This window comes from Diaporthe batatas, assembly GCF_019321695.1.
Source record: "Diaporthe batatas strain CRI 302-4 chromosome Unknown Contig00002, whole genome shotgun sequence".
NCBI classification, from domain to species: Eukaryota; Fungi; Ascomycota; class Sordariomycetes; order Diaporthales; family Diaporthaceae; genus Diaporthe; species Diaporthe batatas.
In genome coordinates, this window is record NW_025408549.1 from 3,374,041 (window position 1) to 3,398,005 (window position 23,965).

General features: G+C 54.8%; 7 protein-coding genes across 7 annotated transcripts; 6 read left to right on the forward strand and 1 right to left on the reverse strand.

Moving 5' to 3' along the window:
* Positions 1–1,483: 1,483 nt before the first annotated feature.
* KVR01_001652 (uncharacterized protein) lies at positions 1,484–5,261 on the forward strand. The gene is made up of 3 exons (XM_044787729.1): positions 1,484–1,941; positions 2,942–3,223; positions 3,282–5,261. The coding sequence occupies exons 2-3, from the start codon at positions 2,957–2,959 to the stop codon at positions 3,681–3,683; spliced, it is 669 nt and encodes a 222-aa protein (XP_044649607.1). The 5' UTR covers positions 1,484–1,941; positions 2,942–2,956; the 3' UTR covers positions 3,684–5,261.
* Positions 5,262–5,802: 541 nt separating this feature from the next.
* Positions 5,803–9,708, forward strand: KVR01_001640 (uncharacterized protein). Its single transcript, XM_044791610.1, has 4 exons — positions 5,803–6,160; positions 6,224–8,615; positions 8,672–9,022; positions 9,097–9,708. Exons 1-4 carry the CDS (start codon positions 6,041–6,043, stop codon positions 9,384–9,386), a joined length of 3,153 nt encoding a protein of 1,050 aa, XP_044649595.1. The 5' UTR covers positions 5,803–6,040; the 3' UTR covers positions 9,387–9,708.
* A 1,876-nt stretch (positions 9,709–11,584) lies between these two features.
* Positions 11,585–12,734, forward strand: KVR01_001225 (uncharacterized protein; the record flags this gene model as incomplete). The annotated part of the gene is made up of 4 exons (XM_044786838.1): positions 11,585–11,693; positions 11,779–12,428; positions 12,530–12,553; positions 12,675–12,734. 4 exons carry the CDS (start codon positions 11,585–11,587, stop codon positions 12,732–12,734), a joined length of 843 nt encoding a protein of 280 aa, XP_044649180.1.
* A 1,821-nt stretch (positions 12,735–14,555) lies between these two features.
* KVR01_001865 (uncharacterized protein) lies at positions 14,556–15,756 on the forward strand (the record flags this gene model as incomplete). Its single annotated transcript, XM_044784424.1, has 2 exons — positions 14,556–14,802; positions 14,888–15,756. 2 exons carry the CDS (start codon positions 14,556–14,558, stop codon positions 15,754–15,756), a joined length of 1,116 nt encoding a protein of 371 aa, XP_044649820.1.
* Positions 15,757–16,222: 466 nt separating this feature from the next.
* On the forward strand, positions 16,223–18,548 carry KVR01_001882 (uncharacterized protein). The gene has a single exon (XM_044793598.1). It carries the CDS (start codon positions 16,605–16,607, stop codon positions 18,324–18,326), a length of 1,722 nt encoding a protein of 573 aa, XP_044649837.1. The 5' UTR covers positions 16,223–16,604; the 3' UTR covers positions 18,327–18,548.
* Positions 18,549–20,134: 1,586 nt separating this feature from the next.
* On the forward strand, positions 20,135–21,760 carry KVR01_001364 (uncharacterized protein). The gene is made up of 2 exons (XM_044792114.1): positions 20,135–20,730; positions 20,827–21,760. Exons 1-2 carry the CDS (start codon positions 20,530–20,532, stop codon positions 21,496–21,498), a joined length of 873 nt encoding a protein of 290 aa, XP_044649319.1. The 5' UTR covers positions 20,135–20,529; the 3' UTR covers positions 21,499–21,760.
* A 404-nt stretch (positions 21,761–22,164) lies between these two features.
* On the reverse strand, positions 22,165–23,391 carry KVR01_001971 (uncharacterized protein; the record flags this gene model as incomplete). The annotated part of the gene is made up of 3 exons (XM_044791070.1): positions 22,165–22,608; positions 22,688–23,020; positions 23,071–23,391. The coding sequence occupies 3 exons, from the start codon at positions 23,389–23,391 to the stop codon at positions 22,165–22,167; spliced, it is 1,098 nt and encodes a 365-aa protein (XP_044649926.1).
* Between the last annotated feature and the right edge of the window lie 574 nt (positions 23,392–23,965).

The window sequence follows — 23,965 nt, forward strand, 5'->3', positions numbered from 1 at the left end:
CGACGGCGACGACGAAACCCGCTCGGGCTCGTTGGGGGCCAAAAGAGCAGCCGGATCTATAGATCCAACAGCTGCCAACAAGCAACCGGGCACGTGCGATCCCTGCAAAAGATGGGGGGGAGGGATTAGAGTGAGAGGCTCGGGGGTGGCATTGATGCTCCTGCGGCCTTGTCCTTGGGCGGCGCGTCGAGACACGCGCACTGGTGACGATCCTGCAGCTCGAGTCAGGGAGTGAAAGCTACGTGCAGGGCCAGGCGCCTTGGAGTTGTGGCTGGCTAGCCTTGCCTTGACCTCGGCGGGCCTTGGATCAAGTACTGCTGTTGATGCTGCCGCCGCCGAGAGCGAGCTGCTTCGAGGCTGGTCCCGGCGGTTCGGTAAACGGATAAGGGAGGATCGCCGGCGATGTTGGTGATAGATGGCCCGTCACGTCGGTCCGGGGCGCGCTTCTGTAGGCGCCGGCGGAGAACTGCCGGTTGTCGCGTTATTCTATGGCCTCTTATATTGGCCAAATATATACCAAGGTACGGCCGGGACTGCAGTACTAGGGCGTGTAGTCTATAATGGACCTGCATATCGGCGAGAAGTGCGGACGCGCCGTGCGCGAAGAGGCCCAATGAAACAGAATTGACCAAGTCTGAGGAGGAGGAAGCCAGCCCGAGGAGACGCTGGGGCGCTCGAGCGGCTTATGCCCTCGATTCGTGAAGGTGCATGGCATTTTGACTTTTTGGATCCTGCCGACAGCCAACAGCCATCAGCCATCGGCCATCAGCCAACAACAACAACAGCGAGATATGCCAGGAATGAATCCCACGTATCCCTTGGGTTGGTTGGCTAATGAAGGCATTGGTAAGGAATCCAGCCCCATTCCCGGGGTGCGCGCCTCGGGACGCCTCTCCAATATAGAGAGTGAAATTCCGAGCCGTCGTCTCGTTCCGACGGCGGGACGGAACCTTGCGAGCCTTGGAACCCTTCAGGTCGACGGGTGCAATATCGGGATTTCTCGGTGGAGATTTCAAGGTTGATTGTCCACAGTCAGCGCCAACCAGACGCTAGATATCAGATAGATGATACTGCGGTATGCCTGCCCATCTCAAGGGCGGACGGATATTGTTTGTGCGCCCCTTGCATTGCGCTGTCCAAGTCTCGCCTCGAGGAACACAAAGAACACACACTGCCGACGACGTCAGCTTCTTTCTCAGCCGCAGGCCAGCCGGTGCAACCCCCCTCTGCATCTGGTTCTGCACAATATCTGCAGGCAGGTATATTGGGTTTTCCCAGATGTAGTGCATCTGCAAGGACGGGGTGCAGGGGGCCAAGACTCGAAAAATGGATGGCAGGTCAGGAACCCAGCAAGGAACCCAGCAACCTTGGGAAAAAGGTACGGATACGGCTGTAGTGTAGGCGCATCCAACCAGTCCCCGTTCATGCGCTAGGCCCAGGTCAATACCACTGCACACAAGTCTTCCCTCTTCTGGGCAAGCAGGGCCGGGCAGTGGGAGCAGGGAGTGGGCAGTGGACACTGGACAGTGCCTTCCTGCCTTGCGCTCCACCGTGCTGGCAGGTAGGCAGGTCCAGATGCCTGCGCCGGGTCCCAGATGTCCTAGCCAGCCTGCCAGCCTGCTGCCAGCTAGCCCACAGGGGCCCCATTGTTCTTGCGTATAGGTATCCATCTTGTCGCACCTTCCCTTGTCCTTCCCATCTCCTCCCTCTCCTCCCCTCCCTCAGCAAGAACCCGTCCTTCACGCACCCCGTCCCGAAGGAAGCTCTTTTAGGTTTTTTTTGGTGCGAGTTGAGGAGCTGGAAGTGGTCGTCGCTGTTGGTCAGGATCAAGGTTGAACATCGTGACGAAGAAGGCCGTTACTCAGCTGGTGTTTTTTTTTTTTTTGGTGCAAGGACAGACAGAATTTTTTGACGCACCTCGCCGTCCTGATCTTCATCTTTGTGAGTACACTCGAGCTTCTTTCTTACTCTCCCTCTTCTTGCTTTGCTGCCTTGCTCGTTCTGCCCGCCTCGAGGTGTCTTGGCCTCGACTCCCCCGTTCGCGCTCCCATCCAACATGAGTATGTCCATCCACGAAAACCGACAGCGACAACCGGGCCGTCACTGTCCACCTCGACCCCAGAGCTCCGGCCGCGGGTGCCGACAACATCTGTTTGCGCCAGCTCCCGGATCTGCCGAGCACCCCGCCAAATCCGTCTTGTCGAAAAGCGCGCATTGTCACCAACACCTCCTTCGACCCCACCAGTCTTGTCGTCCAGGTTGAGCCTTCAACAATCAACATGGAACACATGCATCGAGCTCACTGTTGGCCGAGGTTGGTTTTAAGTCTGTCTTATGATAGGCTGTGTCGCTACACCACGCCGCGCCGGCGCCGGCCCGTCCCAGAACCGCGGGGAATCGTTCCAAGATGGACCGGAACTCGTGCGATCCGGGCCACGAAATAGCTGCCTACGTCTTATATAAACTCTGGCCTAGGAGACCTACATCGCGCTCGCCTCTGCTTGTCAGAGCTGATAACCGAGACTGGACCGCTTTCGCTTGGTGGCACCAACGAGTTCACGAGTCGAGCTCAAAGGACGCGAACACTGCGCCCGATCGCGTGTTTCATAGGGCGCCGTGCATGCTGCAGGGAACTCAATGTCAGACACACGTCAAGCCACCAGCCTACGACCCTTATCTAGTGCATACGGGCTGTAAGGACACGCAATTGCAACTGCGCCGAAGCGAGACCTCTTTTGCGCCATCGGCCTTTACCTGGACACGCTCGTGAATATATAAGGATCCATCTTCCCGAGCTCGCTGCGTGGCTCTGATGGGGGCCTCCCAAATAATCTGGATGTGCTTATTCTCGAGACGCCGCCGGGTGCTGAGCGTTGAGGCTGTGAATTTTGCGCTTTACAGAAGTAATGCAACGTGAGGCTAATGACCTATTGCTCAATAGACCTACATCCTCAAGATGTCGTCGCTCTCTCGCCGTGCCTGCTACAAATGTGGCAACGTCGGGCACTACGCCGAAGTGTGCTCCTCGGCCGAACGCCTTTGCTACAACTGCAAGCAGCCAGGTCATGAGTCAAACCAGTGCCCCCTCCCTCGGACCACCGAGGCCAAGCAGTGCTACCACTGTCAAGGACTGGGTCACGTACAGGCCGACTGCCCAACCCTGAGGTTGAGCGGTGCCGGTGCCGGTCGGTGCTACAACTGTGGGCAGCCTGGCCACTTGGCTGTGAGTAAACGCCCTTCCAATCGCATCTCCCACAACATCTGCTGACATTCCTCGACAGCGTGCTTGTCCCAACCCCGCCGGCGTTGGTATGGGTCGTGGAGGTCCCGTTGGCCGTGGTGGTTTTGGTGGTTACGGCCGCGGCGGATACGGTGGTGGTCCTCGCCCGGCCACATGCTACAAGTGCGGTGGTCCCAACCACTTTGCTCGTGACTGTCAGGCGCAGGCAATGAAGTGCTACGCTTGTGGGAAGCTTGGCCACATCTCCCGGGACTGTCCTGCTCCCAACGGCGGCCCGCTCAGCACCGCTGGCAAAACATGCTACCAGTGCGGCGAGGCCGGTCACATCTCGAGGGACTGCCCAACCAAGCAGACCAACGGGGAGGTGAACAACACCGAGGTCGACTTGGCCGCTGCTGGTATCCCGGCCCCTGTCCCTGCTCCCATCGCCCCGGCAGCTTGAACGAGTGCTTTGAAACCATGAATATGATACAACCCAGTATTATCTTCTACTTTTTCTTCCCGGCCTCGGAACTAGGCCTCCATACCTTGATGCCCTAACCTAACGACTTGCTTTTTACATGGCGTTCGTTTCTCGGTCTTGACACCTACTTCTGTCGACAAATCCCCATCGCATCCAATGAGCCCCAACAGCAACGAATTTCAACGCATTAGTATGACTTTCACATCTCTACCAAGAATCGGCTTTGCTTTACTACAACAACCTTTTAAAGTCCAGGTGTGTTTATTCCAAGACTCGGGTGGACACTGCTTGAAAGTGGTCGAAGTTCCAATCCTCGGCTACCAAGCCCGAGTCAGGACAACGTTGAGCATGGACCTAATATCCTATGACGAAAGCTCGAGAATATCGGGCGATGGGCAAGGACGAATTTCTGGAAAATACAAAACACTTTGATACCCACAGGGAGTGAAGTGAGAAAGGGTTTTCAATCACCTTTGTACCCGGCCTCATCTGATCTCGCCAACGATGAGACAGCAAAAGAAAAAGAAAAGAAAAATAACATGGTGTAGGAGAGCTTCCATCGAACCATTTTCTTGGCCGATGGGAAGAGAAAAGAGGGGGAGGCGCAGACGCTGCGCAAGGCCGAGAGAGGCTCGAATGCAGCTCCTCGAGCCTGTGTGGCGGGCAGAAACAACACAACAGTCATTCCCGGGTTTGTTGCGGTTTGGGTTTGATTGATGGGTGCTTATATGCTTCTTAATCGATTGTGGGAAGTTTTTGGCTGGTGGGAAACGAGAAAAAAATGTGTGCCAGGATATGTTGGTAAACGAGAGGCTTGAGTGTAGAACCTCTCGTCGTCACCTGATTTACCCTTGGTCCAGGTGGAAGGAACGTGGAGAGCGCGGGCGGGCCTGCAGATTGTGAGAGGAGGTTAGGACGCCGTTGGTTTGGCAAGGTCCGGACCCGAGGACGCTTTATAACGTCGAACGAAGAACGTCTTCTATCGCTTGCGCACACTACCGCGATGTGGCTTCTTTACTTACTGCATTTGAAGGTGTTGGTGAGACTGGTGTTGCGAGATTTTGTAGTTCAACAACATTCGGCGTGGATGTTGTTGAGATGTCGTCCAGATGTCATGTGGACTTGAAGTCATCCTCAGGTTCTATGATACCCACCCACACAGCTTTGCTGTCAGGATCCGTGTGTGTGCGCACATGTGTTCTGAAGCCAAGTCGTTGCCGTTGCTGAGTAAGCGAACGAGGACAAAGAAACAAAAGTACCTAGGTATCTAGCTTGAGCGATCGGGGAACTCTTGGATTGCTGGGACCTCTTGGGCTGGTGCCCGGGCTTTGGCGCGTCCGGGTGGAGGGACCTAGGTCCTCGCGGGTGTCGCACTAACAGTATCCGTGTATTGGTCTCTTAAGGAACCGCAAGATCGGGTTCGGGCAAGATATCCCAAGAATACATGTCTTTCTGGGGTACGTACGGAAAGTCTGGGGTAACGCAGACACAACTGCCGAGTGACAAGGTGTGCATGTGTGTGTCTACCTTTTTTCTGCATATTGGCCTGCCTCGCGCCTCGGGCACAACTTTGAAGGTGTGGTCTGGTCTGAAGGTGGCGGGCGGCTTTGTCTCTGCGCATTTGAGCACGAACTTGAACGGTGGTGGTGGTGTCAGCACTAGGGCGTGGGACGGTTTGGCGTGGTGGGATGCCGTTGAGGGCTCCGTTGGAGGCCGCCGTCTGGTGGACGCTGTGCAACTTTACAGGCTTCGTTGCAAAGTACCTAGGCATGAATGCCTTTTCGATCTCATGAGTTGAAATCTGTACTGGTATTTTCAAGATGTCCGCGCATGTAGCCAAAAAACCAGCCGTGTTCGTGCCAATGCGCCGTAAAACTTCAACTCAAGTGCTTACACAGTACACTTTTCGATGTAATAGATGACCGTTTGCCTCAGGTTCACGAAACGGATGCCCCAAGACTCCGTTTCTGGGGCGCCCCGTTTCGTGCGTGCGCATTCGCGCGGGAGCCCCACTCTGGAAGGTTCTAACTGGCCCGGGTAGATGTGGTGGTGGGTCGGTGGCTCCGTGTGTGTATGACTGTTGTGTCCTTCCTTCCTACTTGACTGAGAGCAAAAGACGTGTGCTCGTCTTTCTTTTGGCCAAGGGTCCACTCGATGTTTTATGACAAAGTCCCTGCTCTTGCTCAGACTTGTTAATGCTCAATTGTGCCTGAGCTTGTGATTACCAACATCCTCTTGTTAAGCAGGGCAATAAGCATTCAGCGTTGGGCGAGACGTACAGCAGCAGCAGCAGTCAGACCGTGGCTACCTAGTCTGTGCGAGGCCTACTCTCTGAGATGTCGGATCTCGACGGAGCCCCGGTCACCGGAGCCGAGGCCACCACGATGGAGTCCAGGTCGACATGGTCGTCGACTTCGTCCGCGGAGACGGAGTTAGACAACTTCTGGCACGACTCAGTAGGTTCAGAGCCTTGTATTCCGCATCAATGGATTATCACACCTTGCTAATGCCCTTCGCAGTCCTTGTCGAACCATTTTTACACCACACAGGATACCACACTAGACACTTTCAACTTCAATGATGACAGCCTCTTCTTTGGACCATTCGATTCCTGCAGCAATTCTCTGACTCCCAGCCGGGATCAACCCATCGGTCATGCGACACAAACGTCCACTGCTGGCGTCGACTCCATCGACTTTGCCAACCACCCACAGCTAGACTTGGGTTTCCCTCAAGAGCTCCTACCTTCTGGGACGGATCTTGACAGCGCAGTGACGGAGGGAGAGTCTATGGACCTTTCGTGGACAATGATGGGCCTGGAAGACGGGTCAGGCCAGTCCCTCAAAGACAAGATCAACAACGCCCTTGTCCGGGGAGATGGTGGGCGCCTCTTCATCCCGGAAGATGCACTTCAAACTGTTCTGTCACAGCAAGCAGTCCATGCTGAGCTGATCAGCCAGTTCCCCCATTTGCCGGCCCAAGACGTCCAGAAGATGGCTACTAGCATCACAGCCAGTGGACAAGATCTTAGGCTACTCCGTGTCTTTGGGCTTCTTGTGCTCTTGGCCAAGGTTGATAGCATTACCGTCTTCCTAGCAAAGGAACACCTGGCGCTGCCGCTGGTGGATTTCACAGATCCCTGCCTGAGCAACTGGACCCAGGCAGACATTGAAGCCTTCGAGAGCACACAGTGGCGCTTCTTCTCTCCGGTCTTCACCAACGTGACCAAAGAACAGGATGATTACGTCGATCTTGAGGACAAGATAATTCTTCCGTACATCGAATCGTGGGAGGACAAGAAGCAGAACCACTACAAGGGTGGTAACTCCGAGGTCTGGAAGGTCAAGATCCACGAGGCCCATCATAACTTCAAGAACCTACAAACAGCCATGCCTAATAATCCGTACTTTGCCATCAAGAGGCTCAAGTCCAAGGATGAGGAGGCCTTCCACCGAGAAGTTCGCAACTTGCAACGCCTGCACAACGCAGATCATCCAAACCTGCTGTCCCTTCTGGCAACGTACAAGTACAAGGGCAGCTACCATTTGGTGTTCCCTTGGGCCGAGAGCGATCTTCGAAGACTTTGGCAGTCCACGGATAACCCGCAGCAACCCGGAAAGGAGGACATGCGGTGGCTGGCGAACCAGTGTGCTAGTATTGCTGACGCCCTCAAGTCTGTACATGCTGGTGCCGAATCCTGGCTGAAAACCACCGACGACCCTGCCGGCCAACAGAGACTGATGAACAAGATTGGAATTCACGGTGATATCAAACCTGAAAACATTTTCATCTTCTCAAAGGGCCAGAAGGCCAAGGAACTTGCCATGGGCCCGCCCACCACCGGCAAAGGCAGCAGCAGCACACCCTCGGATAGAAGCTCGAGGAGCGAAAGCCCCTCGAGTGTCACAGACGACAGAGACTTTGTTATTGGTGACTTCGGAGGTGGTGACTTCTACGACGCATCCAAGAACCCCGATCCCCTTCGCCAAATGACAGTCACATACAGACCGCCGGAGTATGATACTAAACTCAAGCCCGTCTCCCGATCTTGGGATGTCTGGGGTCTGGGTTGTACCTATCTTGAATTCGTGACCTGGTTCCTTCTGGGTCGTGCGGGCCTCAAGGAATTCGCGAAGCGCCGTACCACAAGGACTGCCTCTGGCAAGCTGTCCGACGAGTACTTCGATACATTCGTGGACCCCAGCCAGACGGGAGGAGTTGGCGCCATCCTCAAGGGATCAGTCCTTGCCTGGATCAACGATCTCTCTCGCCACAAGAACGCGTCTCCCTTCATCCGGGACTTCTTGAACTTCATCACCCACCGAATGTTCATTATCGAAGGCGCCACTGCCGACCGTGCATCTGGTGACGAAGTTGCCCATCACATGAATACCCTGAACGAGAAGTGTCGTCAGGACGATTCATACTGCGCACCAAGCCCGCTTGCTTCGTCCCTATGGGAGGTAGAGAGCAGTGTCAGCAGTGTCACAACAATGTCATCAACCAGCCCTGATGACTTCACCCTTGACTTCACGACCACCGAGAATATCCCTGGGGCTTCAAACAGCGCCTGGAACTTCTCGATGGATCTCAGCCCTCTTCAGTGGAATACGGCTCCAATTCTCCCAGCGAATGGGCTCGCGCCCTACGACAGCCTCAACTGTGCTGATGTGCTTGGCACATGGAATTATACGGCACCAGTGATGTGGAACAACGAAGTCTTCAGCCAGCCAAGCGCTTCGGTTGAGAATAAGCGCAAGAGGAAGGTGAGCGAAGAGACCGAGAGTTTTGAGAGGCGAGTCTCGCCGAAGACCAGCACCAGCCCGCAGGAGAGTGGCTCTTCGACGGCTGAGGAGTCGCCCGCGGCAAGCAGCCTGAAAGCAGGCGAAAAGAGATTTGCCTGTCCATATTGTAGGTCTCCACGCGGTTTTGTCACTGTCAGGCAACAGCTAATTGAGAGAAAACAGACAAGAGTAACCCAGGCAAATTTCGACAAAAGAGAACATGCTGCGGCCCAGGGTGGCCAACCGTACACAGAGTGAAAGAGCACCTGTACCGGTGCCACACTATTGGAAAACATACCTGCAGCCGGTGTCTCAAGAAATGCAAGAGTGCATCAGAGCTTCTGGCGCATCAGCGGACTTCGGTTCCGTGTGAGACCAAGACAGACGCGTTTCCGGAGGGGACCATGATGCCATCCCAAGAAGAAGCCTTGAGGATCAAGAAACGGGTACCTCCAAACACAACGGAAGAACAGAGGTGGAATGAGGTGTACCTCACACTGTTCCCTGAGGGGACTGGTGCCTTGCCTTCGCCTTGTAAGTTTGCCTCCACCTTATACCGGCCCGGAGCCTGGGACGCAACAGCATCATACTAACATGGCGCCATTCAGTCTACGAGGACGAGCAAACTGAGACACGTCTTCCCGAAAGCTCTACTGGCAAGCAAGTGGATACATCCGATCCGTGGCTTTGCACCGCCTCGGAGTATGAGACATACCTGAGTCAGAGCCTGCCACCGCGAGTCCAGCGTGAGCTAGAAAGGGAGGTCCAGCGCGAGTTTGGCTTTGTTGGAGACGCGGCGCAGACGCGAAAAGTGGTGGATATGGTGCAAAAATTGCAGCTGCGGCTGTTTAAACAGTTCGAGAGTCAGAGGGCGGCGCCGTCATCATCGACACAATAAGAGCGGGGCGGTAGTGATCTAGTGAACGACGGTGAATGTTCTAAAAGTCCTGGAAGAGGAACGGTGCACCCTTTCTATATGGATTTCTAAGCGGGCGTATATGCTGTTTTTACTTGATGCTATTATATGACGGATCGGTTGCTTCATCGCTCGAGCGAATGACGTTTTCATGGCATCGCAGGTTATGATAATGACACATAGGAACCGCGAATATGAACACTCTGTACGCGCATGTATCGCGAATCTGCGTCTCAATGTGCGCCATTACGTCTTGTCGCGGGTCTGTGCTTCTAAGTTCCTGTTTGTTCGGGTCCCGAAGTCTTTGTCCATGGCTCAGGCTGGCGGTGCAATTGCTCAGGAATTGCCGGCCGAACAATGTTGCTTCTAACTTTGCTCTGCCCCGCTCTTGGCCTGACATCCACTGGCCATCCAATTTGACTGGACAAATCAAGGTTCTCGTCACACCGAGACCATAACCTTAAAGAGGAAGGTTATTTGAACATTTGAGCGTAGCAAACAACAAGCGGCGCTCTGATCGGATGCTCATTCACCATGTCAAATTGTGCCTTGACTGAGTGACACATGAGGATTTCGAACCAAGGGGGGCCGGTCTGTCTGGCCAGGTGGCCTTTCCCGGTAAGTTGCCTGGCAAGCTCTAAGCTAAAGGCTGAGTTGAGTGGGTAAGTATCTCGATCGATATGCGTCAGCCTGGCTGATGTCATTTGAAGCGGAGGCTGGAGACGGTTTTTGTATATAGCTCAAAGTAATTGGCTAACTATCCTAGCTACTTGGCCACACAGGCGCCGTGAGGTCAACTGGTGTCTGTCTACTTTTATTAGGGCTCTCAGCTTGGTCAGTCCAGTTCATCTGAGAACAGCCGTGCGGTTGCGGCCTCGTCTGATGTGATTACATGTGTCAGGCATTTGGTTTACAACGCTATCAATATCTCGACCTAACTCGAGCTAGCATTGGAAACATTGTCGGGAGACGTGATCTACACCGGCAAGGAGACACTCCCGATCGCGCTAATGGCTCGGAACGGCCCAGTACACTTTTTGTCCGGGGTTATGCCTTTTCTGAGGATAATGCCTATCTTGGCATCTTCTTGCCACATGGCGCATGGGCATGAGCCATGTTGTTTACTTTTCTCGAAGGGCAAGTTCCGATCCATGCCCCGAGCCCGCCATCCGCATTGAAACATATGCCATGTTACCCGTACTGGTTGGTAGTAATGGGCGGTTGTCCCGGTTATGGTTTTCACATACCGGCTGGGACAAGATCTCTCGATGTGGCATGACCACCCGAGCCCCTCGCACCATCTGACTCGACGTGCGTTGGTATCTCGCGGGCCGAAGCCTACCGGAACATAGTAGTAATCGGAGAACCGCGAGGTCAAGGAAGGCAATATAAGCAGTGAGTTTCTTGGCGGCCACGGGGCAAAAGCATATCACTGCTGTACTGCCTCGACACCGCCAGCGACACTGCATTGGGAGGTCTTCATGGCAGTGTATGATTGGGGACTCAACCCATTCCTATAATTCAATTAGATATGAACCGGTAGCATCTACAAATTTAAAGCATCAGCTCCATCTACGTCCCACGAACCCTTTCCCAACCCTGCTGAACATTCATCGGAATCATAAGTGAGAGCAACGACTTCAGCAACCGGACTACTACTGCATTGAAGCCACGATGGACACCACGGTCAAGACAGAAACAAACGAATCTACTCCCGAGAAGCAATCCTCTCCAACGTGCCAGTCACTGGAGGCGGCGGATGTTCAGAGTGAAGTATCAGTTGACTATGCCGGGGCTTCCAGGAAGACGGACCCGGCGGAGATCGCGCTGGTCAAGAAGCTCGATCTATGCATGATGGTACGCATCTGACGTCTCAGTTGCTTCGCTGATATCATTGAGCGCATTACGGCCCTGTTTACTTACTCATGGTCTCTAATTACTGGTAGCCCTTTCTCTGGATACTATGCTTTATGAGCATATTCGTCCGACAGGCCATATCCGTAGCCAGACTGGACAGCTTCGAGAAGGACCTAGGAATCAACGACACGCAGTTCAGCACGGCCGTATCGATCCACTACGTCTCTTACATTCTCGGCCAGGTCCCTTCGAACCTCATCCTCACGCGGGTGCGGCCGGCGTGGTACATCTGCGGGGCCATGGCCCTAACCAGCATCGCCACCATGATGAACGTGTTCGTCGTGAACTATACCGGCCTTATCCTGCAGCGGGTCTTCCTGGGTATCATAGCTGCTCCGTATTACCCAGGGGCCATGTATATGATTAGCATGTGTATGTTCCCAGATAACATGACGAGCCACTACGTACCTGAGTATCCCATCAAGCACTGACAGCAAGTCATCACCCACTGGCACAGTCTACAAGCGCAAGGAGATAGCAACCCGCATCAGCATCCTCTTCAGCGCCAACATCCTAGCCACAGCCTTCCAGGGGCTGATCGCAGCCCCGATCTACAGCGAGCTGGGCGGCGCCCGCGGGCTCTCGGGCTGGCGCTGGATGTACCTGATCATGGGCGCGTGGAGCCTCCTCTTCAGCATCACGGGCGTCTTCTTCTTCCCCAACAAGCCCGCGACGACGTGGTGGCTGACCCCGGCGCAGAAGCGGCTCGCGGGGGGCCGCATCGCCGCCGACACGGTGGGCCGCAGGGAGGACGTGGACCTGCTTCGGGGGCTGCGCGAATGCCTGGCCGACCGCCGCGTGTGGGCCTTCATGGCGGCGCAGCACCTGCAGACGGCGACGAGCAGCTTCCGCATCTTCCTGCCGACGCTGATCGGCACGCTGGGCTTCTCGCGCACCGTCACGCTCGTGCTGACGTGCCCGCCCTACATCCTCGCCGGCGCGGCCTCGGTCCTCGTGGGGCTGTCGTCGGGCCGCCGCAACGAGCGCACGTGGCACGTCACCGTGGGCAAGCTCGTGTCCGTCGCCGGGTTCGTGCTGGCGTGCGCGACGCTCAACACGGGCGCGCGGTACTTTGCCGCCTTCGTGTTTGTCGCGGCCACGTACCCCGTCAGCTCGCTCATCCTTTCGTGGACGGGCATCACGTGTGGGCAGACCAGTGAGAAGAGGGCTGCGTCGCTGGCGGCTGTTAATACGCTGTCGAGTCTCAGTTTGATATGGACGCCGGTACGTTGGTTTATTCCTGGTTGTTGTTGTTGTTGTTGTTTTCGTCTTGGCGGGCTTGATATCATCAGTTCCCCAGCCTTGGCTTGGGCCCTTCACCCAAGGCAGCGTAGACCTCCTGACTAACCTGAGTGGGCAGTATCTATGGCCGGACTCGTCAGCGCCTCGATACGTCCTGCCAATGGCCACTAGTGCCTGCATGTGCTTCGCTACCATTGCTCTATGCTGGTTTGTGAGGTGGGATCTGAAGAGAGAAAATAAGAGGTTGCGGGAGAATGGCAGTGAGACCAAGATATTCTTCGCTTACTGAGTGCATGTTACCCCGTGGAACTTCTCAGGTGCTCGGTTGTTCGAAATATATATTTGGGTCTGGCCACTAGGTGTTCTTGACTTCTGATAAGAGTTGTGAACTTGGTTGCTGAAACTGAGTGGCTAAATCGCTGAAATGCTTGCGAGATATAGTTAGCCTCTGATAGTAGATTAGATCTAAGATGCTCTCTTCACTATTGAAACGCACAACCCAAAGCACATATCTGACTATGATGGAGATAGAAATAACAATCATCTAATGTTGTTTGGCATAAGAAGTTCCTCCTGGGCTACAAATGGTGTAAAAAGGTTGAAATGAAGATTTACACTTATAATAATAGAGGGTACATCTGTATAAGGGTAGATACCTACCTAGGTACATAATTAAGTATGCATAATTAATAATACATAAAGAAGATATAAGATAACTTAAAGATTAAAGTTTTGAGGTTAATATGTGGCTAGTTACTCCCAGCAAGTTGTATCCTACGGGCCTTGGGTGTGCCCTCTATTTTTGTAGCTGCTAATCTCTGATCTCTAACGTTTGAGTAGGCTCTTCTCCAGGCACTGAAACAGTAGGCCAAGAAAGAAATCATCCAGCAGGTCTGCATGTGGTAAGGCACCAAATATACTCAATCACCTTATTACATGTCGTGTATTATTCTAGGGATATTTTGAGGTGCGAGCAGGGTACTGCTTAAGATGAGGTTTTTCTTAAATGCTTCCAGCACACCCCAGACGAACATGAATGTGGAAATGAGCCCCAAGCTGGAAGCACCCAGGGGCAACCAGTGCTGAAGTCATTCTCAACGGCCGGCAGTCGGCTCCAGGTGACACAGCATGAACCGCAAGCTGGTGATTTGGAACATGGTGGTCAAGCTGAGACCCTGGATGTCTCCTATGTTGATAGAAGCAGTTGCTGTTGTTCCAGATGAGAGGGGGATGGCGCTGAGGTTGGTATGGTGGGCTTTAGAAGCCGATGCTCCGTGATGTCCTTCATCTCCTGGTTTCTTTGTCTGCCATGATCTCGGGCAGGGCGGAGGGCCAAAAGAAGCAATGAAGATGGCTGCCATGCCCATGTTGTGACATGCACCTACACGTGTTGTGAGACCCAAGTTGTACTGGCCCCAGGTGGCCGCAGTGAATGGTGATTGGAAGGTTGGTCGAGTGATGGGGCAGACCCGTGGGCGCTGTACATCAGACGAAATTGTGTAACCTGTCACTTTGGAAGCCACCAGCAAACTTGCGTCGGGAAGCAACCCCAAGACAGTCAACAAGATCAAATCCTGGGTGCCCATCCTGCTTGGTGTCTTCACCTGCCCCTTATCTCCAAACAGTGGGTGCACTTGTTGGTTGTTATCGTGGCGCAGGCAGGAGGCCAAAGTGCCCAAGTGCCTGGAGTCAGAACTGCCCTCTGGTTGTCCCCAGTTGCCGTGACAGTTTTGCCTCCTTGGAGATTGTTCGGTCGCACAACTCAACACGACACAGAACTGCCGAGGTGGTCTTGAGAGCTGTGTCAAGCACCTCAAGGTGGATAACGTTCTCGACTTCCTGCACATTCAAACCAAGCCAGCCACCCGTTTGTTGGCAAACACTATCACAGCAGACAACACAGCTTCACCAAGCTCGGTCGCAACACTGCAGAGATTGTGCAGCACAACACCCCCACCAGCACAGCAACCCTTTGACGGCCAAGAAGACGAGATGCCTGGCGATATCAACCTTTATGTGTCCAATGGCACATGTTATATTGGACAGAACGAGCAGGCTGACAAGGCCATGATCCCCTGCGGCAACGCTGCCAACGAGCATGCTGCATGTTGCCAGGCTGGAGACAACTGTCTCGAGAGCAGCGTCTGCTTCAACATCGACTTTGGCGTCACATATGTTTCTGGGTGCACCGATCCTGCCTACAAGCACCCCAGCTGCCCTCCCAAGTTCCTCTACCAGAGTAAGTAAACACCAGAGTGGAAAACAGTCAACGTCAACAAGCTTCTACGTTCCCCACCGCTGACATTGCCCCTCCCATCGGCCAGTGATACCAGCGACGCCCTGGCTGGGTCTTTCTTACTGCAACGGCACAAGCGACGAGTGGGTGCTCTGTGATCAGGCGCAGCACCCGATTACCCTGACCGAGCCCGATGCATGCTGGTGTCCCAAGGACGAAGACGACCGAACAGCCACGCTGTCCCAGTCCTCCGTCATCCCTGGTACCGCATCGCTGCCGACCAAGATACTGGGAAGCATCCAATTCAGCGTGGGTCATTACCCAACACTGAACCCAGGCCAAGAGACGACCCCGACCACGGCAAGCGATGCAGCAACAGGTCAATCCTCCTCTGCCCTGACCAACTCCCCAGCCACACCCACAGCACAAACCACCGCAACCGACCTCGCCGCACCTCCCGACCAAGCCAACGAGACGGGCCCCAGCCCCAGCCCGAGCGCAAAGATAGGCGCCATCGCAGGAGGAGTGGCCGGTGCCCTCGTACTGCTGCTCCTCCTTGTGGGCATCATGTGCCTCCGCCGCCGCCGGACCAAGAAGCGCCTACAGCAGCAGGAGGAGGACCGCCGCGTGGAGAACTTCATGAACGAGGGCGTCACCATGAAGGGCGGCTCGGCCACGGACCCGGACCCCGACCCGCTCAACCTGGGGATCGGCATCGCACACGGGGGATTGTCGCCGTCGCCGAGCAGCGTCGACACGTCGGCGGTGTCTGAGCTCGACTCGAGGGCCGCGCGGCCGTGGTCACTGCGCTCGGAGCTGGGGAACAACAACAACAACAACAACAACCACGCCTCATCGCGGGGCTCGTCCAGCACAGCTGGTGGGTCTCATGGTGAGGCGGCGAGGCGTGCGCCGAGCGAGTTGGCTGCGCATCCCATTGCTGAGTTGCCTGGATGATATTGAGGGGGAGGGAGGGAACAGGAGATTGATTCATCTGGCCATTTTCAAGGTTGTTTCTTTGCGCAATTTGGATACAGGGAAGCACTTGGAAAGGGACGATTAGGGGGGAGACATGCTGATATCTTCTGCACTAGACTGCGGGAGCCAACGGGAAGAGGTCTTGGGTCTTTGTGGTCCGACGGCTGAGCTGCAAAGAGGCTGAGCTGCAAAGAGGCTGAGCTGCAAAGAGGCACTTGAGCCTCCGATGCGGAGCCGTGGCTAGGGCGCGTCCCTCTAAAATTTGGGGGCATCTTGATGCAGCTTAGCAGTGGTCTTTAAACCACATGGCTAAGACTGCCCTATTTTGGACCGCACACAGGCAGGATGCAGCATGCAGGGAGGGTACATAAGTACCTAGGTACCTAGGTACTTACTTAATGATGAAACCGTGTAATACTATGGCATGTCTACAGTAGCGTGCTGTCCAAAATGCCCCTCCAAGCAGCCCAGCAGCCCAGCAGCCCAGGTCCCAAACTGCCGGGACTAGTGGCTTCTGTGTTGGGGGGCAGTGTGGGGTACCGAGTACTGCGTTCCGTGGCTGTGCTAATTCTTACCCGTTAGTCTCTGCCCATTTCACATTTTACTCGTCCCGAATCGCCCGTCTTTCAACCTCCCGTCACAACCCCCCACCCCGGCTCAACGACCTCACATCACCAGTCTGGCTCTGCTGCCATACTGACCGCGCCATTGACCTGGATGGGGAGCCATGACCATGCACTCAACATCAATTGGGCGGTGCTTGGTCTCTCCGGCTCACTAGTCAAGTAGTCAAGCAGGTAAGCAGGCAATCTCCACATCGGCCCGGCATGAGGCTCATCAACCTCGACACTCTCGCCCTCGAGAGTTTCATCGGCTATGGCAAGATCCCCCCATACGCCATCCTGTCCCACACCTGGGGCCCAGACGAAGTCAGCTATGCCGACATTACCACCAAGCCCCGGGAGGAGCTGGAGCAGAGGGCCGGCTACCAGAAGATCCTCAAGTTCGGCCAGTTCGTCAGGGACGCCGACTACTCAAAGCCGGCCGGGAGGGATCCTCGGTATGACGGAGACCGCAGGAGCGGCCGCAAGTACAATGCCTCCCCCGTGCGGCCCGCCACCCAGAGGCCCACCCACATCTGGGTCGACACGTGCTGCATCGACAAGTCCAGCAGCTCAGAGCTCTCCGAGGCCATCAACTCCATGTTCGCCTGGTACGAGGAGGCCACCTTCTGCGTCGCCTTCCTCGACGACTACGACCATCCCAGCGACGCACCCCCCAGCCAGGTTGATCTCGACAGGGACGCTTTCAAGCGCCGCAGGTGGTTTACGAGGGGCTGGACGCTGCAGGAGCTGCTTGCCCCGGCGCACTTGTACTTTGTCGACAAGAACTGGGTCTATCTTGGTGCCAAATCCGGCCTTAGTGATTTGATAGAAGCTGCTTCCGGGATCCACACCGAGTTCTTAATGAACGGGCTCTGGCGGAGGGCCAATATCGCCAAGAGGTTGTCGTGGGCCGCCAAGAGGGAGACCACCCGGCCCGAGGATCTGGCCTACTGCCTGCTGGGGATTTTTGACGTCCACATGCCGCTCCTATATGGCGAGGGCGGCCAGAGCGCCTTTGTCAGGCTGCAGGAAGAGATCATCAAGGAGTTTGACGACCACTCCATATTTGCCTGGGGCAGGCGGAACCAGGCCAAGGACGGCCCCTGGAACGAGTCCCCCAACGTGCACATCGGCGCATTGGCATCGCACCCGTCACAGTTCCTAGGCCTGGACAACCTCCAGACCTACCCGGGCGAGGAGGAGGAGCCATACACGGTCACCAACAAGGGCATCAGGATCCTCCTGCCGATAGTGGAGATCGACAACAAGACCAAGATCGCAATCATCCGGTGCCATACGGGTGAGCCGCACGGGGGCTTCATGGGGATATACATCGAGGACTGCGAGGACAGGCCCGGGGTGCACTGCCGCTCCTCGGGCAAGATGGCCCTGGCCTGCGTGTCGGACAACGTGGCACAGATGGCCGAGACGAAGCTCGTCTTCCTCCTCAAGAAGACGACCCTCAAGCACGAGAGCATCGAGACCATGCCCAGCATCTCCAGCATCTCGGTCACGGCCGCGCACAACAGCGGCTACGACATCGTCTCCGCGGCGCCCGAGGAGCTCTGGGACACCAAGGACGGGACGCTGACGCTGCGGCGGCGCGGGCGGCTCACCGCCACGGCGCTCATTAGCATGGACAGGCTCAACGGCAAGGGCCCCCGGCAGCCCGGCGGCGCCAAGGAGTACTTCGTGCTGCTGCTGCGGGTCGACCCGTCCAGCCGCTGGGGGTTCCCCGACGTCGGGCTCGTGGCGTGGCGGAGGGCGGGCAAGGCCCAGACGAGGGACCTGGAGCGGTGCCACCTTACGAACCAGGACTCGGTGAGGCCGCACACGGCGCAGCTGAGGCTCAGGGGGAGGTACCTGCGGACTGTGACGGCCAAGGTGGGGATTGAGATGGTTGGGGAGGAGCGGACGTATGTTGTTTCGCTCATGAGGGAGTGAAGAGGTGGGAGGGGGGTGGGGTGGTGGTCTTTGTGTGCTGTTTGCTCTGCTGCGAGACAAAAAGTCGCTTGGGTATGCTATTTGGGACTGTAAGGCGTTGGGCAGGATCAAATCACCTATGTACATACCCTGGGTATGTAGTTAAATTTTGTGAGGCTGTGCGCGTCTGCTTGGACTTTCTTTGCCGTGCTCTCTCCATGCCGGTGACAGACGTGTGAAAAGAAACCCTCCACGCTCGCATGGAACTCGGATATCTGCTACCATTGATGCTAAAACTGCCCACCCTCTCCTGTGAGTCAACAGTCTGAGGCAGGCACGACATAGCAAGTTGTGGCTGAACCTCGGTGAAGGACTCGGAGTGACTGGATCCGCTGAACAAATCAGGTTCGATTATTGAACTTGACCTGACCTCTCAGCACAGGGAGACAACATCCAGTGAGTAGCGCACTTGGCACCTATCGTATTTTTTTTACCACTGTTTTCGACACTGTATGCCTTTTTTAAAGCACGCGGTCTCGGGCGTTTACCATTGTATGAAGGCGACATGGATGTCCTCGGACGTATACGGAATAGAAGCGAAACCGGGTAACGCACTTGACAGATACCCGCAACAGGAATATGGAAGCCATGTAACTAGTCAACCCCTCCATCCAAGGGGTTTCAGCTCACTCGTGGTTCGCATTGGGCAAGGAGGAAGGCCTTAAACTCCACTTATCGGGCGTCCCGTCCCATTGGCGGGTGAAGAGGGAGGTCTGTTTTGGGAAATGTTCTCAGCTGCAAAGAATGACAACCAAGTGTGAATGGTAAGTGGTTGAATTCTAATTTTCAGGTATGGAGTATCCGATGCGTTGATCATCTGCTTCTCGTATATCACTCACGAATCGGCCCTGTGTCACCCGAGGTCCCGACGATTTTCGTTCGCCTCGGACACTTGGAGATCGTCAACATCCAACCCCATCATAAAAACGGGAATAGTGGTTAACCTCGTGCCCCAAATTGGCAGAAGTCACCATGTCTACTACAGAGGACTACTGTGTAAGTGACGGAAGAAAATATCACAAACCAAGTGCGTCGGCTAATCGTAACGATGATGCCCGACAGGGTGCTGTCGAACCCATGACCTCAATCGGGGGTGAAACTCGGCTGGCTTAATTCATCCCCCAAAAAGGAGGCCATCGCAGCTGTCCCAATTTGGCCGGATGGATCCGGGTTGTTTTACTGACTCGCGCCGTCGGCTGTCATCGAGAAGCGTGCCGTGGTGTTTGTGGGGTCCCGTCGTGGCAGCAGTCCGACAGGTAGAGCTGAGAATTGTTCGGATGTCGGCCTCGGGCTAAGTCTGGAGTATTATCAGAGGCGACCCCAAGAAGCTGTGGCACTTGGACCAGTTCTACCAAACTTGAGAAGCGTTTACGAGCTCAAGCTTGATGCTTGTGGATCAATGCTCTCGGGATCTGGCATGAACCTTGGGGGGTGGGTCCGGGTTTGAGGTCTAGGGACTAGCGAAAGCGAATAAAGATTTACGGCTGGTTACGTGTGTGGAGCAAATTGCGATGCCATAAATGGTGTTGACGCGACACTCAAGCCTGAGCTGAACGGACACATAACGTTCTGACATGTCATCTTTGTCCCCCCCCCCGTATCACGGGCTCGGTCCGTTGCCGACAAGGGGCGAATCGGGCATCGCCGTGGAGGCGTTGGCTTTGACTGACACATGGTTTCGTGGGTTACGGTCCTAAAAATATAAACTTCGTGGGGATCGTAGATCCTCTTAGACATAACCCAACACGGACAAAAGTGGACCGCGATGTGACCCGTTCCTTCAGGCGGACTGTTCGGGACAAGTGTGAGCGTGAGGACGACCAAAACAAATCTCCCGTTTTGGGCGATCACTCCCCTGTAGAGAGCCTTGTGGATGTCGAGACTCTCGAGCCCCGTTCTTGGCAGGGAAGTACAAGCTTATGAGTTTATTCCAATTACGATGTTGTCCCCAGCACCGCGGACCTTTTCAATCGGCTCTCCACTGTAATCAGGCCTAGTCGTGGGTATAAGGTCAACGGCTCCGACTGACACCGACACCCTGCCTCCTTTAGTCGAATTCACCAACGCAACTACAAGTTCTATTGCTTATTAATATTCCACTTGAAGCTCTTTCCAGCTTCTGTGTCCAGTCGTTTAATTCGATCGTCTTAATACTACCGTCAAGATGAAGCTCCTCCTTGTTGCCGCGGCCCTTTCCGCCGTCTCCTACGCTCAGATCGACATGGCCAAGGTCACCGACTGCAGCGCCCTCAGCAACGAGTGCCGCAGCGGCCCCGGCGCCAACCAGGCGCAGTGTTCCTCCAACAAGATGCAGTGCGAGCAGTGCCAGACTGACTACCAGCAGTGCCGGTCCCCTGGCAACGGTGTAAGTGGTTGTTCTCTGAACACAGTCTCACAATATCCGGCTTCGGATCACTACAAAGCGAGTGAAAGATGCTAACATCTCCTCCTCGCCATCCAGGTCTCCGGAAACCAGGCCGGTTGCGCCGCCCAGGTCGCCGCCTGCGTCGGATCCGCATTCCCCGGCCTGAGCCTCGCCGAGACCAGCAGCTCCTCCTCATCATCCGCCGTCTCCTCCTCCTCCTCCGCCTCCGCCTCAGCCACCGCCGCGAGCAACGACTGCCAGACGACGTACAAGGCCTGCGTCGCCGGCGGCAAGAGCGAGGAGCTCTGCGGCTGCGACCTGGCGACCTGCACGGGCGAGGACAACGCGCGCACGGCCGACTACTGCGCGGCCGTGTCGGCCTCCGCCTCGGGCGGCGCGCCCGCCCCGACCTCCACCGCCGCCGCCGGCACCGACGACTGCCAGGGCGCCTGGCGCAAGTGCGTGGCCGGCGGCCGCAGCGAGGAGCTGTGCAGCTGCGACCTGGCCGTGTGCACCGGCGAGGACGAGCCCAGCACCCGCGAGCGCTGCGCCTCGCTGTCCGCCGGCCTCGACGCCGCCACCGCCACCGCCACCGCCGATGCCGCCTCCGGCATGGCCACCAGCGCCGTGGCGAGCCCCACGGCTGCTGCTGGCGGCGAGGGCGGCAACTCCACCTCGTCGACGCCTGTTGTCACCGGTGCGGCTGCGTCCGTGGGCTTCAGTGTCTTTGGTGCGGCTTCTGCTTTCGTCTCTTACCTCCTCATTTAAGCCGTGGATGTCGGCCGTGGGCGTTGTGGTTACTGTCTGCGACAGTTGAAGCATCAAGAGTTGGTGCTCGGGCAGTAGGCAAGCAGTAGGCAGAGATTTCTAGGGGGTGAGAGAAGTGTTACTGTTTCCCAATGGAGCTGTTGGGAGCTTGGAATCAGCTATCACTGGTTGCAATTGCGTTTCATGTCTATATATGTCGCACGTGTCTATATTGTTTTCCGAAAAATCAAAAGCCTTGGTACATACCCCCATTACGAATAAAAGATTACCTAACTAAGCCATCATGTCAATCATTGGACGTGAACAATTGATGAGACTGCACTTAGCAAGTTGCTTCATCATGTGAACCGGAACTTGCAAGTGAACAAAAGAACCCTGGAACTTGAATTGCCGCATTCACCAGTTTGATTTGCTTCTAAGAGGAACTTGTCGAGGGGTTGCGTTGCTAGGGAGATGCTAGTATGATCGCACCATCACTACGCATGCGACCATTTAACTTGTTGAAGAGCTCTTGATGGGATAAATGTCCCAACAAATAAAGTGCTTCATCGCCCGCTTTGTTCCGTCCAAATCAATACTAGTAAACCGTATCCCAATTTGACAATTTGGCAACAACGGGCTTCGAGGGGTGCTGGCGGCTCAAAGCAGATGCAGACTGATCATGGATCAAGTACCGGACCCGGACCCAGGCTTCTTGTTCTTTTCCTGAACCTTAGCCAGCAACTCACCGAATGTCTCATGTGTGCCACCTTGACTTCTTGTGGGCCTAGTATGTATCTTTCTTAGTTTAATCTCTGGCCAGTTCAGCTCATCCCGGGGTCCGGATTTGCGGAATGAGTATGCACCATAGCTTCCCCAAAATGCCGGCTTTTCCCAACGGTCTCTGTAAACATTGTGCAAGGGGATCGCAACGTCCGGGTCTACCCGAGTCAGGTTGGTATCATTTCCTAAGATCGGCAGGGGGCATTCTGGTCGTTGTTCTTGCTGACTGGGCTGAGACTTGGGCTCCCATTCTAGAAAATGCAACAGCGACTCAATTTGCTCTTCAGTCAAGGCGTAGATTCGGAACGTGACTCCTTCGCGATGGGAGTCAAACCAGATTCCGTCGTACTGGAGGGAAATTCGACTCAGTCAGTCAAACCAATGTCTTCTGATGCCGATAGACCTTTCTCGATGAAAGTTTACTCACTCCAGTCCCACTCTCTCCTCTGCCGAACAGGACAACTCCTCCAAAGATGATGTCTTCAGCCCAGTAGCCCGCTATATCAGAAATTCCCCTGGGAAACCGTGCTGGATCCGTGTACGAATACACGGCAAAAACAGTCGGCCAAGGTGGGAGTCGAGAGACTGCGTCGCTCTCGTTACCTGTGTAGCGAGTACATGGGGTATCTCGCTTGTGAAGAGCTCCATCGAGATCAAAGAGCTCCGCTGCGATAGTGTGGACGGCTACAGCTACAAGCTCCAGTAAAGGGAGCTTCGACGCCCTCGACCTCGCTGGGACGTCTTGATATCTCTGCAGGACCTATGGCACCGTTAGCACACTCGTAATACGTTGGTTCGAGTGATGCATACATCTGTCCTCAGCTCCATAGCTCTCGGATCGAAGCTGTCTCGGAACATCCTCGCTTTTTCCAAGACACCAGGGCATAATTCAACGTGGGTAAAGACGGGATCGCGACGTGTGTACTGGGTAGCCTCCAGGTTGAAAGCGACGTCTTTGAGAGGGAGACCATCTATTATTTGTGCGAACGTCTGCTCTGCAATGTCTGTGGACAGCAAGTTTGACATCGCAGTGGCGAAGACATCTTGATGATTGACGTCGAGAATGTCGCTCGCGCGGCATGCCTCCAACTGTTCAGGAGGGGCAGTGGCGGTCCATCGGGGATCGTCCATCGTGTTTCTTATCGGTCTTGGAATACCTGATATTCGTACTTACCATGAAATCTTTGCGTGGGTGTTTCAAGTGAAGAAAAAGAATGGTAGCAGCACTGCCGGATCCGTTCAGGGGCCACCTTTATAACTGTTGGCTCCAAGCACTGCGGCCGCTGGGAGCACCTGAGTCACAGCCGCAACTTGGACCTAGGGCCCACTGGTAATCCGCTTGCTGCCTACAGAACATTAAAGCAACCAAGTAGTTTCATTTTTAATCCCTATATATATAAAATATATATAGTACCTTTATATAGTAGTAAATATTTAAGACTTAACATTTAAAGAAATATAGTATTAATAATAGTAGAAAGAGAATATAATATATAGATATATAGTTAAGCCTTATATTATATAGATAAAGCTAGAAGGTATTACTCTTAATAATATTATATTAGAAAGTTAGTAAAGTAGTTATATAATAAGACTAAAATAGTCTTAAAATAACCCCTATAAAAAAAGAATTCTATAATATAAAACTTAATAAACTAACTTTTCTCTATTAATATACTTAATAGCTACTTAAATCTACCCTTAT